The sequence below is a fragment of the Rhynchophorus ferrugineus genome, unplaced genomic scaffold, assembly GCF_030347505.1.
Source record: "Rhynchophorus ferrugineus isolate W39M unplaced genomic scaffold, kcgeb_rfMv2 rfM7, whole genome shotgun sequence".
NCBI lineage: Eukaryota > Metazoa > Arthropoda > Insecta > Coleoptera > Curculionidae > Rhynchophorus > Rhynchophorus ferrugineus.
In genome coordinates, this window is record NW_027472586.1 from 19,502,838 (window position 1) to 19,522,455 (window position 19,618).

At 30.7% G+C, this 19,618-nt stretch overlaps 1 protein-coding gene and 1 long non-coding RNA gene across 3 annotated transcripts in view; one reads left to right on the forward strand and one right to left on the reverse strand.

The window, feature by feature from the left end:
• The window catches only part of LOC143199592 (uncharacterized), a 33,437-nt gene extending 18,708 nt beyond the window's left edge, over positions 1 to 14,729 (reverse strand). The window contains exons 1-3 of one of the 2 annotated variants that reach the window (XR_013006507.1): positions 13,882 to 14,729; positions 13,612 to 13,815; positions 1,826 to 1,908 (exon numbers count right to left, since the gene is read on the reverse strand). This is a non-coding gene — a long non-coding RNA (uncharacterized LOC143199592). The remainder of the gene's footprint in view (positions 1 to 1,825; positions 1,909 to 13,611; positions 13,816 to 13,881) is intronic. The other variant, XR_013006506.1, reaches the window with a different exon arrangement.
• Ctns (lysosomal cystine transporter cystinosin) overlaps positions 1 to 19,618 on the forward strand; it is a 36,276-nt gene that overhangs the window by 11,378 nt on the left and 5,280 nt on the right. The window contains exons 2-3 of the mRNA XM_076409514.1: positions 18,994 to 19,053; positions 19,107 to 19,197. Coding sequence (XP_076265629.1) covers positions 19,005 to 19,053; positions 19,107 to 19,197 — 140 coding nt within the window. The 5' untranslated portion in view covers positions 18,994 to 19,004. The remainder of the gene's footprint in view (positions 1 to 18,993; positions 19,054 to 19,106; positions 19,198 to 19,618) is intronic.

The window sequence follows — 19,618 nt, forward strand, 5'->3', positions numbered from 1 at the left end:
ATCCCAAGAGCAAATTCAGCATCTGCCCAAACTGAATTAAATTGTCATTGCAAATGTGTACCGAGTTCAATTGAATAAATTGAAAGACTTAGGGTTACAAAAAACATTAATAATAGCAAGTAACAGACGCAAACTCATCATCTTGCATAACAACTCTAGGCCACATGCCGTAAAAGTTGTAAAAGATACATTGTGGCAAATGGGAAACAAATGGGAAAAGAGAAGTCGCACTCGCCAGGCATAACTCCCTTACTACATGCTACCTTGCATTATAACCACTTGCTTAAGTCGATACAGCATGGCTTGATTTGTCGCGGTTTCGAAATTATGAAAAATTGCGAAAATGAATCGATGATTGGATTATTGCCAAACCATCATCGTTCTTTTAACATGGTATGTCAGGAAGATGCGAAAAAGTTGTAGAAAATAATATCAATACCATATATATAATAAATATTAAATATACCTACGACCATGTTATTTTTGCAATATAAGAATACCTGTTATAGTACTAAAATAATGAACATGTTAAGTAATATCAGCAAAAATTCACCGGAGTAGCTAACTAACTTGAAAAAAAAGGACTTAACGAATTCATTAGGCGTTATTATTGACGATTAGTAATTATATCAATTAATACTCTACGTTTTACTTGAACAAAACTTTGTAAAAATAATATGTCGAGAGAAAGAATAGTAACTTGGAACTAAATTGATAAGAAAGAAATTGCAAAAACTATTGGTGAAAACTGTTTTAAGTAGATTTTGCAACTCAAATTAACTATCAATTTTCCTAAAGTGTTGGAAAACTTCCAGTTAATACTGTATCAACATTTTAGAATATCAAGTGTCGACCTACAACATTATTAAAATAAAATAAAACTTTATCTTTATTGTATGAAATAGATCGTGCCTTTATTGTGTTGTGTCTATGCCAATAAAAATGTGTAGAGAAATATAACAACAAACAATATTTGCATCAGCACTAATTTATTTTTTCGTCTTTCTTTACTCTTCATTGTCTAATTATTTTCCTACCAATAACATCAATTCAAATAATAAAAAAAAGTTGATAAAACCCTTATATATAGAATATACAAATAATTTTTGTACTAATAATAAAAGTAATTTTTAGACTTTGACTACTCGGAAGGAGCAATGTCTGGTTAATACACGGGCAAAGTAGGGTATTTTCATGAAAATTTTCACGGATTTTGCAACATGTGACCAAACGTTTCTTCTCGTTTTTACTTTTATTACGACTGATTTTATTTAATGCTTAACGCAAACTGTTAAATACATAATGATTCTTTAAGATGAATTCGTTCAATTAGACACTTTCGACCCTCTGCTTTTAATGTCACTATCAATCATTGTAACTGCATTAAAATGTGCTTTTAATACCAATAGATGTTTCGTCAGTCAATTATTATAAGAAACTGCTAAAAACCTGACGATTTTGATTTTAACGACACAGAAAAGCCTGCAGGACCAAAAAGCAATCGGGAACAGATAGTTGCAAAACTTACTGGAAGAAAACCCAGCTCAAACGCTGAAATAATTTTTCAGTAAGCTTAAAAATTGATGAATCAAAAAATATAATAATGACAAACTTCTAGCAAGGTACAGGCATATTTTACAAACTGTTAAAACTCAATGAAATGGTTACTTCTGACGTCAATTGAACAAAATAACGTAATCTTACAAAAAAGATCTTCAAGACATAAAGTCAAATTCTTGTACGACAACGCTCGGTCACATTTTGCAACAATTTTGAAGAATTTTGCAGCACGAATAGGAAGTTGTACTAAACCCAGCGTACTCACCAGTCATTCCTTCACACAGCCTCCTGATTACCACTTGCTCATATCCATACAGCATGGCTTAGCATCCACATGGTTCCTAAATGCTGAAGAAGTACTTTTTTTAATTAATTACCCCTTACATTAGATATGCCTAATACAGTCTTAATTTACAAATTAATTTGTTGCTACTGCTCTGTTATACTTGCAATAATAGACAAGCAAGGCGAGTATGGGATTAATACATCAGTATGTATTTCCCAAATTATTAAAACTATTAATTAAATTATTAATCTACTTAAGCTAAAGTTAATAAAACACTATGATTTCCTGCATGTTGTCCATTAGCTGTATTGTTTCCACGTTGCTGTAATTTAGCAACGTTATTTCGTATTTTAAAGCGAAATATAGCAAAATATACTTCGTATATTGATTTCGAAGTTATAGTGCAGCTCTTTATTCGTTACGTAGCGATAATAAAAGTTGGTAATTCATCGTCGAACTTTGTTGTAGCTACGTTTGATTACTAGTTGGTTTGATGTCTTAGTGCAACCCCATATTTGCACCCCATAGGTTCAAATTTACTTTATAATTGTCTGATAAACCAATCCCTTTGAGTTTAGGTCAAGCAAAGAGTATTTTCCCACTAACCAGAATAGCTGCTTGACTTTAACTAAGTCTAATCTACACTGCTATTTTCTCTAACATGATGTATACAATTTATTTAACTGATTCTTCTTGAGGAATCTGTCAGGTGATATAATCAGGGTTTTTTCATTTCGCCGCAATACAAAATTAACTTTTGGAGAGATTGGACAGATTTGGAGATATTAAGCTGTGTTTTCCAGTCCCTAGTCGATTTGTATATCTTGTTGACTGCTATTTGCACTTTTTCTACAGCTTTAGGCAGAGATAAATATTTTATCATGATAACTGTGTCGTCGGAAAATGTTCCAAGTACTGTTTCTTTGTTGTTGTTGGAATATCAGCAATGTAGAGCAAATACAGAAGTGATCCGAAGACACTACTTTGGTAAACTCCAGCCGAAATACGTTTAAGTGTTAAGAATGTCCCTTTATACGAGACTCTAAACTTTCTTTCGAAAAGATATGATTAAAACAGACAGCAATAATATGGCGGTAGCTCATTTTGCAGATTAATCCTAAATGCCATACCGGTCAAAAGCTTGTGAGATAGTACAAAAATTAATCGATAATTGGATCGCTGTCAAGGCGATATCAATCTTCTGACATGGTATCGGCATGTTGTCAGAAAGATGGTCATCAGTTATAAAAAATATTTTGTTTAATATAATGTATCAAATTATTTCAATAAATGACATTATAATGTGAAAAAATGATAAGAATACCGCAAGCACCTAATATTTAAAGAATTTAAATAAAAATTGATCTGAAATGTTACTTACATGGTTCAATATTCAAAAATAAATAGAAATAAACTGCATAGAAATCGAATTGCTCTATAACTTATTTATAGAGATTTTAATAGTTTTTCAAAACTAAATATATATTGGGTTGTAATAAATAATTAATACCAACTGTATTTTTTTATTTATTAATATATTATTACTAGTCTTTACCGACTAACTTACAGTTTGTCTCTACAACGACCTAAAACTAGGAACTTATCTAGGAAGACACATTGGCTCTTACTTAGTCTGTAATAAAATATATAAACTGTAAACGAACTAATTTCGGCAGTATTATAATAGTAATAGTATATTAACCATAAAGTATAACAATGCTTAAATTAGTTGCAAATATCTGTTACCTTTCATCACCATTGTAGTAGAAAAAACGAATAACTTAAACATTGTAAATCAATCTAATATAAATAAAATAAAATTTTCTATTTTGTGAATATTATTCAAGACACATCTGATATATCGAATGGGTTTTTACTCAACCGAACAATACAGAAAAAATTGATCGAAGGCAAGTTATTTCGACCATCAATAAAAAACAAACCTGTTGAGCCCATTATGGTAACTGCATGGTATGATTTTGGTGAACAAGTTTTATTTTCGGTCAATCATATCTACGAGGTAAAGTAAAATGTTGTATTTTTATCACTACGTCTCAATATCAATTAGTGTAGTGTACTAGGAAAAAGGTGCCCGATTAAAAACCGAGTTTACGGTTTATAATAATTATTCTTCTGTTATATAGAAGTAGAACGAGTTCCATTATATAGAAGAGAAATAGGGAATTTGATTGGACTCATGTTTTGCATCTTTTGTAGATGATAGTATCTTTCAGCGCAAATTTTATAGTTTGTGAATCGTCAAGTACTTTCAATATCATTTTATTTTATTATACTATAAAATATTAAACGAATCAATATTATTTTATATTTATATTATTCGTTGCTACTTTTGCTATTCATCATCATTATCAATGCATCGCCGGCGATCAGGGAGACTGTCTGCTTTTTAACCAATACGCTGCTGTTGGTACTACCGGAATTCGAGTATCCTTCCTTAAGTCTAGCCACAGCTTCAGTTAGTTTCATATTTTTGAAATTGTTCTATGATATTGAACCATGTCCTTTTCGAAGATGTGCGCTGCGTCATCTACCTAACACGTCGATTTAGCCACAGAAGACTCTGAGGAATTCATTCACTTTTGTTCGACAGACAAGTTCAAACCATTGTATCTGCGTCTCGGATATTGTTCCTTCACTGTGTACTGATTTTCGGATCTCAAAAGAATATCTTCATTTCTAACACCATCTCGAAGAGAACATGTAGAACTAAATATCGATTTTAAAACACCTCAAGCTTACATATGTCAGGCTATAAGAGTTTCTATGCCATACAGAAGAATTGGCAAGATAAGCGTTCTCAGGATGCAGATCTTAATGTTGATTGTAATATTTCTGGTCTTCTAAAAATGCCTGCGGTTTGGCGAATGTGGTTTATTACTTCAACGATACATACTACTTCTTTCTTCCATATTACTGATCCCAACTCTTGCACTTGTGTTCTATCTGGATCCCGTTTAGATTTACAATAGCAAGCGATCCGTCATTTATCAATACTTTGATCTTTCCTTCGTAAATTATATAAAAATTTATTTATTCATTGTTACGTCGTTGTCAACTAACGTACAATTTGTCTTTACCATAACATAAATATAGGTATGTTATATGTCTAGAAGGACTCATAGGCTCTACCTTAGTCTCTGCTATAATAACTATGTATTAACACGGCTGTTTTTCTATTAAATGCACTTCACTACACAACACTACACAAGATTCTTTTGAGTCTATATCCTTCTCTGATATTGTCCAAGATTGAAGTAATACAATACGATATTGACATGAGAATGGAGTCTGTCCTCATGTATCCTTGCAATTCTCTTGGTTTCTTGGGTGACAGTGAGTATCTGAAGCAGAGGTCCTGTATTTCGGTGCGCCCACAATACTTCTCAGGGGTTTGTTCTGGAAAACTTGTCTGTATTTATATTAATTTCCGCAGAGCATCTCAATAATTGAATTCCGTATGTCCATATAGGTTGCAATACTTGCAATTAATCCATATGTTTTCCTATATTTTAACTCCAATATTTTCCGCTTTTTTTTACATGTTCCAGCGAAGTTTTGCATCAAGATTCATTCCAAGATACTTAGCGTTGTTTATATATGAATTACACATTTAGAGATTTACTTTCGTTCATCTTTAGTTTCCAAGTCTGGGCCCAATTATTTTTATTGTCATCAGCAAATGCAGCCATCGTGATATTTTCCATTTGGCTGTATATCACATGTGTGGGGTAGGTCAAAAATTTGCGCAGTTCCTTGTGTGATACACCTACTTTAGCTTCTTTTATTGTAGAGTAGGCTTCCTATTGTTCGACGCTAAACATTGTGGCTGTAATGTAAGATTTCGATAGCTCAGTGTACTATTTCGATAACCTTTTTTTCTCTCCAGTCTTTTCCAATTTAATCTGCTTTATTCTTTACAACAGAAGTTTTTTAAATACCTTAGATATTACTGGTAGAAGCGATGTAGGTCTAAAGGCTTTTATTTCATTTGGTGATTTTCCAGATTTTGGGAACATGATAATTTCAGCCATTCTCCAGGTCTGGGACATGTTTTAGTCGAAATTTTGCATTGATCAATTTGGTTATTTCTTTCGGCATCATTAGTTGAATGGTCATATTTTCACATTCTGTGTCCGTCAAACTGTACTCAATTACAGAGATAATTTTATGTATTTTATGCATTTTTATGTATTTAACTATCAAGAAAGTTTTGATCCATTTAGAGTTATTCTATCCAGGAAAGTAATCCGTAAATTGATTAAAAGATGGAGGCAGATATATTTAGAGGAAATATATTTTAAATGAAATCAAGGTTTAAAAAATAAATGTCTTGTTTACCCAAATTAAAAGGGTCATATTAGCATATCTAAAAAGTTAATTAATTCTATGATTTCCTCTAATTTTTTATTAAATAATGTGACCTCATTTATTTTCACTACTTTAATATTATTAGTTAAATATTACTAAAACATTAATTTAAAAATTATAATGATATAACGACTAGTCTGTGCCAATAAAATATGTTTTTCAGGGTCAGCTCTAGAATAAAAATATATAGAAAATAATAACATTTTTGTTGCAATAAAAATTTATAATAAATGCGGTTTTGCTGACGAGAGACTAACGAGATCTCCAAGGACTACAAGAATTGAAATAAATTAACAATCGACTCTAAGAGAGAACAAACTGTAGATAAAATGAAATAATATAATATATTGTGTTGAAAACAATTATATTTCGTTTTTCTTCGGGTTTTTCTAAACAGAATTATCCATATTAATTTTAGATACTCAATTAATTATATATGTCACTGCAAAATATCTGAGGCGAAATGATCTTTAGGCGAAAAACTGAAGCATTCTTCTAGCCTCTTTCGAATTCATGTTTCATCATTTATCATTGAGAGTGTTTTATAGATACCGAAATAAGTTGTGGTTGGACAGGTCAAAGAACAGGCTGTACAGTAGATGGTAGAGGTTTCACCAGCATTTCATAAATGCTACTAGATCCAGTATTCTTTCACTATTAATCCATGTAGAACTAATTGATGTAATGGGTTTCTTTAAGTATCTAGTCTTAAGAAAATCGTTCAAAAACCGTTATCGGTATTCCGGAACGAAAACGAGCAAACCAATTCTAATATTAGCGTTTACTTAATCACTCATCACCATAAACACCACTTAATTTTCGATGAGCCTGCATTTTTTCCCTTGTATAATATCTTAATTTTCTCTACTGAGTAACTCTAGTTCTAGAATATCCTATAAACTGTTACTTTTCAAACGCGATGTAGTAAGGCTTCACTGAATTGGTATTACCAAAGATATGAAACTTAAAACTACCTATTAGAAAAACGTACATAACATTTTCCCCAAGCTGTTATATTAGAAGAAACACACTAGATGTATATACGAAATTTGGGAGAGTGTTTTGAAAAATAACCTTATTATTTTTCACTGTGTACAGCCATAAAAATTCGAGGGAATATAAAACATTATGAAAGAGAAAAATTCAACAAAAACCACCTGCAAACAACCAGCATAACTTTAGAAGAAGCCCATGGACCAATAACAATGTCTGCGGTTTATTGCCCACCTAAACATAATTTCCTAACCCTCTTTAGTACGCTAGTTAATAGATTTATTGACAGAGAAGTTTACAGTGCCAAAAATTTAATGCAGCGATCAAAAATAGTAATCTCAAAAGGTAGGGAGCTGTTGAAAGACAGATAATTTACAACATATCTCTACTGGAGATCAGACAGAAATTTAAAAATCCCGATACTACTTTGAGACTTCTGTATCACAAAAAACATTGATACCATTGTCTTCTGATCATTTACCAATAATAGTAACAGTTTCTTCAAAAATTATATTCAAAAATAAACCTCCTACTCTGTGTAAAAATTGAACTAACTAACCGCTGTTTAAAGAAAATTAGATAGAATCATGTCTTTAAACTTATTATTGCAAACCTAAATTGATATAGAAACAGCAGCGATGAATATTAAAAAAAATATACAGGAAGCAGCATATCTGGCGACCCCTAACAGTGAAATATTTCCAAAAAAAACATACACACATGTACAATTCGGAAAGAAATTGCAGAAAAAAGAAAATGGTGAAAGAAATGGCACCAGCTAAGAACTGAAGAAAATTTATTAAAGCAACAAAAGAGCCTGAAAGAGTGGATTCAAAATGAACAAAACCAAGACATTCAGGAATACTTAGAAAATCTGACACCAACTGACAGATTATTCATTGTGGAAAGCAACACGAAAACTCAAAAGACCCCAGCAACGTTACCCTCCTATTAAAACAAATGAAAATAATTGGAATAGAGACAGTAAAAAAAAGACCGACATCTTCTCAAAGTATCTAATAAATGTTTTTAAAACATTCCCCTCTGAGCTATCTAAAGATGACAAAAATAAAATTACTAGCTGCCTAAATTCACCATTTCAAATGGATTTAACACATAAAAAAACACCGTCAAAGAAGCTCACCTAATAATAATCAGAGAAATTGTAAAAAACACCTGGATATGATATAATAACCGGAAAATTTTTACAGGAACTAAGGGGGTAAAATTATTAACATTCATATTCAATGCTATATTATGAATTAATTATTTTCATAACATCTGAAAAGTAGCTGAAATAATAGTGATTCTCAAACCAGTGAAAATGTATACGTAACCTATAAATTTATTACCGACAATCTCTAAAGTTTTTCTCGGCTTTGCAATAAGTATGGAACAATAATGTTGTTCAAATTGTTCAGTTGCACTTCTAGACCTATATCAGGCTTTTGATAAGAAACTTCACCCTTATCCGGATTATTTGCTATTAAAATCTTAGCTCACAGATCGTCATTTTACCGTAAAACAAGGCGATGAACATACCGAATTACATGATTATATTCAGAAGTTTTGCAAGGTAGTGTACTGGGTCCAGCGCTATATCTTCTGTACACAGTCTATCTACCTACAACAAAAATTAGTACATATGCAGACGACACGACAGTCTTAGCCTCTCATGAATATCCAACCTTAGCATCAATGAACACAAGTGAATCAAATACAAATATTTCTGAAAACATGGCGTATTAAAACCAACCAAACAAAATCCACTCATATAACGTTTACGATCCGTAGAAGAACATGTCCACCAGTCTATATCAATAATTGTCAACTCCCGCAAGCAAAGGTTGCTAAATATATTGGTATGCATCTATATCGACGCCTAACTTGGAGAATCACACACTCGTCAAACGGAAATAACTGGGACTTACTCTACCAAATGTTTTGGCTTATCAGGCACAAATACAAGTTATCGTTAGATAACAAGATACTACTGTATAAATCTATACTTAAGACCATTTGGTCATATGGAATCCAACTATGAGGAACCGCTAGCGGGTCTAATATATCCATCATAAAACGGTTCCAAAATAAAGTGTTGCGTGCCATTGTCGATGCTCCGTACTATGTTTCAAGTGATACAACGCGATATTCCTCTAGAACCAATAACCAGTGTAATACAACGTGTTTGTGTGAAATACTTCGAAAGCGTCAGTGCATCCCAATGTAATCGCTAATCAGTTAAATATGTGTAGTGGACAGTGAAGTGCGTAAACTAAAACGCCTAACGCCATCCGATCTGCTATTGAACATATGAAGACATTAGTAAACAACAACATTCGACAAGTCAATTACTATTTGGAATAAAATATAAAAGTAAATGATCCGATTTTTGTCTTTGAATTAAATATGTTGACTTTATTGGAATATAGTTGGATATTTTGAATGTAATGAAGGTTTCATTGATCAAAACTGGCTCCCTAGATCATGTGTTGTAACACCGATGCAGTTACTTGATTTGAAGGTTGGATTACTTGCGAAAACACCCACAATTACTCTATATTGAACAACAATTTTCAACGCTGTATCAATTCAACTTCACCGAGAGAGTACGTATGTATTCGCAAATTCTTTGTGGGCATTTGCCCCATGTAGCATTCCATATATAACCCTATCTCATTTTCTTCATGACTCAATAAAAACATTTAACTCTAATAAAACCGGTGTATTTTTTCAATTACATCTTGAGAGGCCAAAAAACACTAATCGAATTCTTCTGATTAACATCGTTAAATGATCATTAATACACGAGGTGGAACATGAATGATATCATATGTGCTAAGATACTCATTTCGCAATTGGAAATTTTAAATAAGACTAGATTGTTAATATCTTGACAGGTAATTATAGATAAAGTAGGTTTTAAGAGTGCTCTTAAAAGCAAATCCTGCTAATATAATTACGAAATATGTACTATTATTTTATGAGCTCGCAACATTGTGCAAGTCACTATTTAAATAAAATTAAATATACCATTTATATATCAGCACTTACATGATTTTACTCAGACTAATAATAAATCCTATAGTATGATTTATTGATATAATAGACTAATTAAAAAACAGATAATACTGATATTCCAAGTCTTGATGGGGATATATTGAAGTTATATATTGAATTGATATATTGAAGTTATATATTGAAGGATATATTGAAGTTCTTCGATTAATTACAGTACTTATCCAAGATCCAAGAAGTTATCCACGATTTTTTACTCAACATGATAAAAAGTTCAGAACTTACAACCACCTAGAGGCAGCTACTAGACAACACGCAGGAAATCAGAAGATTTAAGCGAATCAAACTACATGAACTTGTATAGTGTATAAGTGTTTAATTTTAACTTTATCTTGAGTAGTCTAATTTAATTTTAATTTGGGAAAGACATTCTGATACATTTATCCAAAATATCACTTTGCTTGTATATTAATACAAGTCCAAGGAAACAATAGTGATAAATTAATATTATAAATTCAGATTGTACTAAGCATATCAAATTTAAGATGTAATAGAAACGTAAATGGCACCCACTATAAAAAAAGCTAAAATCCCATATCCGTCAGTAGTTTAATTGATTTCGGATTCTACAATTCAAAAATTTCGGGAGGTGGGCGGAGGAAGCATTGTTCTAAAAAATACAACAGCAAAAACAAATAGTAAAATAGTAAAATGTGTAAACAGTATTAAATTAATCAACTCTCTCTCTCATAACAGAATAAAATAACTAATTTAAAAATGATATGTTACTAAAACTTGTTGTCACAGTATTTAACTGACTTCGAAAAAGGATGAGGTTTTATGTTCGGCTGTATATATATTTTTTAATGTATGTTCGTCGATTTCTCCGTCAATTGTGGACCGATTGAAAAAATTCTTTCTTTAGCCGAAAGAGTCCACTTCCGAGGTGGTCCCATTGGAGCCAAATCAGGATCTGATGGGGGAATGGTGAAAATCAGTGGAAACGCTCAAATTTCAAACGCACGTGCAAAGTTTCCACATATTTTTTATCTAAAATAATCAGATATTTGGGTATAATGTTATTGCTATGCTGATGTGACGGAAAATCGGAAGTCCTTCAGTGCAAAAGTCATTCAGTTTGCTTTTTACGCATTAACTGTAGCATATAAGACCTCGAAGAAATATTGTAGACAACTCTTTCTATGATGTAATAGTTAAAGCGTTTGGCTCCCAAACGGAGGTCACACGTTCGATTCCCGGCGGGGAGAATAACTTTTTCTTGTTGTTTAGTTAGAACATTTGTCAAATCATCTAGGCTAGGTAGCAGACCCCGGGGCTTGAAACGCTCCTTATTTTCAAACATTGTTTATTCCTATTTTTCCTCATACGGACTGCACCTCTACTTGGCCTACCCATTGTAATATTAAATAAAATAACTGTGCAATTTATTGGGTAAATATTTAACACTAAAAAGAAAAAAATAAAATATTTTTAACAAAAATTTCAACCGACTTCAAAAAATAAATAAGGATCTCACTAAAAATTTAAAAATAATCAAACTTAGATTTTTAACAAAAAAAAACCTTTTAAAATAAAATATGTAAAATAATGATTGTAATAACTAAATAAAAATAATCAAGCACCTTATTTAACATATCTACTACACGTATTTTGTATTCTACTAGATACATACAATTTAGCTTAATACCTACCTAAACCTATTTATCTATTTACAACATTATTTTAACTACTATCAACTGATCATTTTGAAGTCGGTGCCGAGCTCAAAAAATACAAATGTAATAATATAATTTTGTGACATAGAGAAAAAATTAAATTACCCACAAAACAAATCTAAATTAATATAACTGTTTGTGTTCGGAACCGACTTCAAAGTAGTCAATTGGTAGTAGTTAAAATAATACTTTAAATACATAAATAGATTTAGGTAGGTATTAAGCTAAATTGTGTGTATACAGTAGAATATAAAATACGTGTAGTAGATATGTTAAATAAAGTTTTTGATTATTTTTATTTTGGAATTACAACGATTTTTATGTACATATTTTATTTTAAAATGTTTTTTATGTTAAAAATCTAAGTTCGATTATTTTTTAACTTTTAGTGAGTTCCTTATTTATTTTTTGAAGTCGGTTCAATTTTTTGTTAAAATATTTTATTTCAATATAAGATCAGAAATATATTTGATACATAACATTAATTAAAATAATAAATGTCTGTATATTAAAGCATATTAAAATAAATACAAACTAACTCAAGAACTAACACTCACAAATATTTTTTGATCTTTTGATAGCTCATTTTTAATTTGTCTTCTATGACTTTCATTTATCTATTGCTTTCTACTTTGTCTTATGTCGCACGTGGGAACTAACAACTCACCATTAAATGAAAAATCAAAATTCTACTAAACTATTTTATAATTTTCAGTATTCTATGCAATATTCATTTTAACTATTTATGCACAAATTAATGTATTTATTGCCGGCACTATTCGGCTAGTGCTTTGTTAAGAAATGAATTGAATGAATTGGTTGGCATGCATTGAATGCATACCAATGAAACTTGAAATTAATCAGAAGTCAATAACTCTAATATCTACAGAAACATCTTAACAACCTTTGGAATTACCTTTAGTTCAATGATCCTCCAGAATCATATCAATGAATAACAGTCCTTAAGGAAGAATAATTTTTCTTTTTTCTTTTTCTTCTGTTTGTGTTTGGCACCGACTTCAAAGTAGTCAGTTGGTAGTAGTTAAAATAATATTTTAAATACAAAAATATATTTAGGTAGGTATTAAGCTAAATTGTGTGTATATAGTAGAATATAAAATACGTTAGTAGATATGTTAAATAAGGTTTTTGATTATTTTTATTTAGGAATTACAACGATTTTTATGTACATATTTTATTTTTAAATGTTTTTTGTGTTAAAAATCTAAGTTTGATTATTTTTTAACTTTTAATGATTTCCTTATTTATTTTTTGAAGTCGGTTCAATTTTTTGTTAAAAATATTTTATTTCAATATAAGATGAGAAATATATTTGATACATAACATTAATTAAAATAATAAATGTCTGTATATTAAAACATATTAAAATAAATACAAACTAACTCAAGAACTAACACTCACAAACATTTTTCGATCTTTCAATAGCTCATCTTTAATTTGTCTTCTATGGCTTTCATTTATCTATTGCTTTCTACTTTGTCTTATGTCGCACGTGGGAACTAACAACTCACCATTAAATGAAATATCAAAATTCAATGAAACTTGAAATTAATCAGAAGTCAATACCACTAAAATCTACAGAAAAATCTTAACAATCCTTAGAATTACCTTTAGTACAATGATCCTCCAGAATCATATCAATGAATAATAGTCCTTAAGCAAGAATAATTTTTCTTTTTTCTTTTTCTTCACCCGACATCAAATGAAATCTATGTTGTGAGTTCGAAAATCTAAAAATTTTTTAAGCAAAGCGTAATCGTTTTTATCCAAACTTACCATACACCTATAATCATTCCAGCAATATGGGAATAACTGAAAGTAACACAAAACACTGCTTAAAATTAAATTACTTCATTTAATAATGTTTTAATCACTCACTTTCTGTTTTAATATCGTTTTAAATGTAAGAATCAAACATTCATTTCATTTTAAGGAACACTATCCTTTATTTTATAAACATGAAAAAAAACCTTTTATCTCCAGCGAGATATTCTATCCTAGTACGTTATTGTCGGCGAGCTAAACTCTTAGCCCGTACGGCTAATTATAATAATTTTGTCACCGATCTGACAACTATTCCTGGTTGCTTGATTTGAGTACTTCTCTGTTAGTTCAAGTAAATAGTCCATACAATATTTATGTCAGAGTGGAAGATCCGACGAGTGAGATGTCTAGACATAAGGATTTCGATTGCATTATAAAATAATTGAACCGACAGTATGTTGTTTGTTTGTGATGTCGGTCTAATAATTCGACACTTCTTTCCTTAAAATAACATAGTTCTAAGAAAGTTCTAAATTCTAAGTTCTATTTTAAGCCCCGACGCGTTATATAAACTAGGAAATATACTCGAACTGAAATTTCCAAAACGTTTTATTTCATTTCTAATGATTCATTGACAATTCCCATGAAGATAAAACCATCCAATATTATCAAACAATTTAATATATAATAATATAGTCTATATATTTAGAATAATATATAAGTCTCATTATCATACTATAAAAACTAATTATTGTTATCAACATGTATTAGCAGAAAATCATGTTCTGACCACTTTTCATATCTAACCACTTTGTATTAAATAACCACATGCTCAAATCCCGTCCAATGAAATTCTGTGAACAACAAAAAACCCACTTTAAAACCGATCAACACTATCAATGTATTGCAAAATTAATAGTTACTATATACCGCAACCTGTTACATTTTCATGTGCAACAAAACACTTTGTGATTCGGTACTTTACAATCTTTTATAACATCAATCCGATTTTAACATTTTCATTCTACGTGGGATCGTGATAATTGCTAATAAAAAAAGTTTCACAATAACTTACGTACATGTCGCTAAAAATAAATATTTTCAAACTATTTATAAATTAATCAATTCTTTCGTAGCACTGTATGAAGTGCCTATTTATTCATATGGGTTTTTTCATTGAATTTATCTGCTCCATATTAATTACAAGATCGTGATTTGTTTATGTAGTATTCCGCTATAAATCGCTAATTGTAAACATAGGATTTTTCAGTTGTGACGGCCTGAAATTGGTAACACGTCGCATAGAGTAATAGAAAAAAAATTGAATAGGGGTAACTCTAGAAAAGTTTTGCTTTGCCTAACATCCAAATAGGGTTCAGTCAAGTAATTTGATTGGTCAATTTCAATCTCCATTGAGCACCTGTAAGGAAAAGATTTTTCTCTGAAAACATTTTATTGGTTCTTTGATAAAGTGTGGCCCGTGAAAGGCCTTTAATTTCTGTAATAAATCTATTAAATAAAATTCAATGAATGAAATAATTATAATCTGTAAAACTGCAAATTATGTATAAAATATAAATATAGTATAAAAATAAATATATCCCTAAAATATAAATATTATCATAAACAAAGAACGGAACAAATCGAAATTACGTCTACAGTTTTTTCCTTTTTTTATATTTTTTTAGGGGCATCAATTTAATAAGATCTCTTAGAGTTCTGGCTTTTTGTTTTCTTATACTGAAAACAAACTTTGAGCCCTCTCTGTTCTCTTTACCTGTTTTATCCAAAGGTAAATATTGTTTTTAACATTCTATTTGGAAGATCATTAAATGGTGTACAATTAAAAGGTTTTAAATTTACATTTTTTTTTTTAGATTTTTGATATAAAATATGTTATATATTATCGACGTGGCAATATCGTGAGATAAAAAAAAAAGATAGCTCAAACAACTACTGACAGTATAATAAAACAATTTTCTAGCACATCTGACATTACCTTGCCTTGTTTGTTCAGGAACATCTGCAATTGAAAGTATAATTATAATAAATAATTATCATAATAAAATAATAACAAATTATCTTGATTAAGTAGCCTTAAGCCAATATATTTATACGTATAATTACACATTTTTTTCATTAATAAAATGGACCCCCTCAAGGTGATTATTGAATTTTTAATTCACTTTAACAAATTTGTTCTTACTTGGGCAATAAAATGTAAGCACTATTTAATTCCTGAATCGCTTTGCACCAAAATTCCTAGGGTATTGAATTTTGATTAATTATCTCTTAAAAGGTTTACATTCAGGAGCTATTATATTAGTGGAGTTTCAACTATCAATTAACTGATCCAAGAATAAAAGTATATGGCCGCTTGTGTAGCTTCTTTCGGAAAGTGATTAATTTCTAAAATTAAAAAATAAATATTTAATTTTTTATATGATTAATATGAATAAACATACCTCAACTTACAACAACAAAGCACGCTGTAACGATTATAAATCTCTTTAATAGTTAATCCAGTGAGTTTAGGTGAGTTTAACATTATCAACCATTTTTTAAAGACTGCCAAATAATTTTTCGAAGTAACACGATTCTGCATTTCTTTACTATCTGTGCATCCGAGTACACAACACTTCGAGAATTCCCTTTACTTATTGTACTACCGATTTATAAATAATAATGAACTAATAAGTTAATCTCTAACAGTTATAAAAATCTAAATGCACTACTGCTTGGGTTAAGCAGTCTGAAAATGGCGCCAGAAACAAATAAACAGTAAAGGCACTATATGAAGCTGAACAAAACTGATCTGCAACATTCATAGTCTGGGGCATGAATCCAACGTGCCCAATAGAAATGATCACGAAAGATCTTCAATAGTATTAAAATCGTAAAGTGGTAGCCCCTGTGGTAAAACCATGTTGACTTTTGAAAATACAGAAAATATTAAAGAAATAATTTCAGTCCAACTAATAACAGGTTTACCGGCCTACCATAAAAAACACATTTTTTTGGCAAAATTATTTTTTTTTATTCAACATAATTCCCTTCAAGGGTGATACACTGATTATGGTGACCGTCCAACTTTTCGCTACCATTTTTGTAGTATGATTTGTCCTCTGCTTCAAAATAGGCCTGATTTTCGGCGATCACCTCTTCATTCGACGAAAATTTCTCCCCAGCGAGCATTCTTTTGACATCTGAGAACAGGAAATAGACGCTGAGGGCCAGATCTGGAGAGTACTAATATAGATGGATGGATTTTTGCCATCGTTTACACTGTCTTGTGACACGGTGCATTGTCTTGGTGAAGCAGCCCTTTCTTTTTCTTCAAATGTGGCCATTTTTCGGCGATTTCGTCCTTCAAATGGTTCAATAACGCTATGTAATTGTCGCTGTTGATGGTCCTTCCTTTTTCAAGCTAGTAAATGAGAATTATTCCATGTGCAACCCAAAATACAGACGCTATAACCTTGCCAACCGACTGTTGCGTTTTCCCACGCTTTGGAGCGGGTTCATCGTGTGCAGTCCACTCGGATGACTGTTGATTAGACTCCGGAGTGAAATGATAGACCCATGTGTTATCCATTGTCACATATCGACGCAAAAAATCGGGTTTATTACGCTTGATCATCTTCAAACACTGCTCCAAATCATCATCAATTATAGGATATGCGCGTTCAGTTGATATCTTTGGAGTGCCTGCTATTTCATTCAATTTCAATTTACAGCCATTTAAAATCATTTTGTGGATTTTTTAATATTTTCGTCAGTAAGAACCCCTTTTGGGCATCTACTGCGTTCACCGTCTTCAGTGCACATTTCACATTCATTCACAAGCATACCAATCCTTGATGGTTGATTTTCCTGGGGCAGTGTCCGGAAACTCGGAATCAAGCCAAGTTTTTGCTTCAACTGTATTTTTGTCCCTTCAAAAAACAATATTTTATCAACACGCGAAATTCTTTTTATCCATTTTTTTCACAATAGCAAAAGTTGCTTCACTCAAAATGCTATAATTCACAAACTAATGACCCGACAGCTGTCAAATTTATACACGCATCTTTTGAGACTTAGGATTAACTAAAAAACTTACGGATTTTATTTAATAGTTACAGTTATGCAAAAGTACCGTGCCTTTGGGCACACCCATTCTTTCTGTAACAAAGAAGCTAGGTGTATTAATTGTGCATGACGACATCTAACCAAATCCAAAGCACAAGAAATACCTTCAAGAGAATTGTTCTAATATACCCAAAATTATTACAGTACAGCGAAATAACAAAACAAGCGATAGTTAAGTAGAAAATGTAATGGAGAAACCTCAGTTTAACATAACAGAAGAAACTAAATTAGATGCAATAATCAATATGTTATAATCTTAGAACGGTTAAAACAATATTTAAAAGAATTGAAAATCTTTAAGTTAGCCATAAGGTAGAATCGCAGTCTTTTATTGTCAAACTGAGGACTTTTCACTTTACCTCCGTAAGTTTCCAATTTTCTCTTTCCTTTTGGGGGACTAGCCAGCACTGTACGTCTAATTACGCTCTTTTTTCACATTGTTTTTTCTTCTATTAATAGTTATATTGGTTAAACATTAAATTTAGATGATGCAATTTTTGTAACTTGCCTATGCATAAGATCGCTTACCCACATTTATATATTTGTGTTGACAGATCTTGAATATATGGCATGCATCAAGTAAATGATAATTTGTTTAAAGATTATCTCTATTAATCGATATAAAAATAATATAATTTTTTATTATTTCAATTTTCTTCTCAAAAAAAAAGAAAAGAATGTCTCTTTAACGTAACTGTCTGACTTCATTCTGCAGAAGGCAGCATCGCTGTAATTTTGACACTAGAGTTTTCCATGCACCAATTGCACCTAAACTTTAACTATAACATGAAAGATTATGTAACTCATGTAAACTTGTTTGGTTAACTAATTTTTAAATAAAATGCAAAAAAATAATACGGGCCATGACCAAACACAACATTCGTCTGATTTCAATTTCTGACCTTTCACTTCACCAATACAACTGAAACTAATCTAGCCATATCTTTACTGTTACTGTTTATGTATTGTAAAATATTCGAGAAGAGCTCAAGAAGTGGACTCGATGGTTTCGCGAAATGTACTGGGTTGAATGTAATTCCCCAGTTAACAGTTCAATATAAACAATATACTGAACGTTCTTTTTTCTTGTTTCAGCTAGATTTACTATGGAATTGAAAGCAACTAATCTCATTAGTGTCGTAGTTTTAATATTAGGTGAGTACCAGATATATAAATAATTTGTAATTTTGACTGATTTTCTTTTACAGTTAGGAACAGTACCTGTGATATTTTGTCAGTAAATAAACATGATGTTGAATTAAAATTGGAGGATTCTGAAACAGTTTTTATACAAGTAGGGTAAGCAATATACTGTCTAACATACACTATATTATAATATAATATAAAATGTATAAAGACGAATACGATTAATTCGTCATTATAACAGATTATCTTTGATAAAAATCTTAATGAAGCTTTTAGCTTTCACATATAACTTAGCAAAATAATATAGACTAAATTAGAGACACACATACACACCTTACATTGTATCGTGTGACCCCATTGTTGTTGTGATTTATCGAAAAACAGTGCCAAAGAAACTTTCAAATTTTTAGATTATTTGTTGATAAATATTAATATAGTATAGAAATTAATTATTTAACAGAAAAAAATCGAATAAGATTATTTCAACGAAATTTGTCGAAAATTATATATAAAAATATCTCATTATATAATAAGTACTGTGATTATATTTTTATAAATCAAATCATGAATCAAA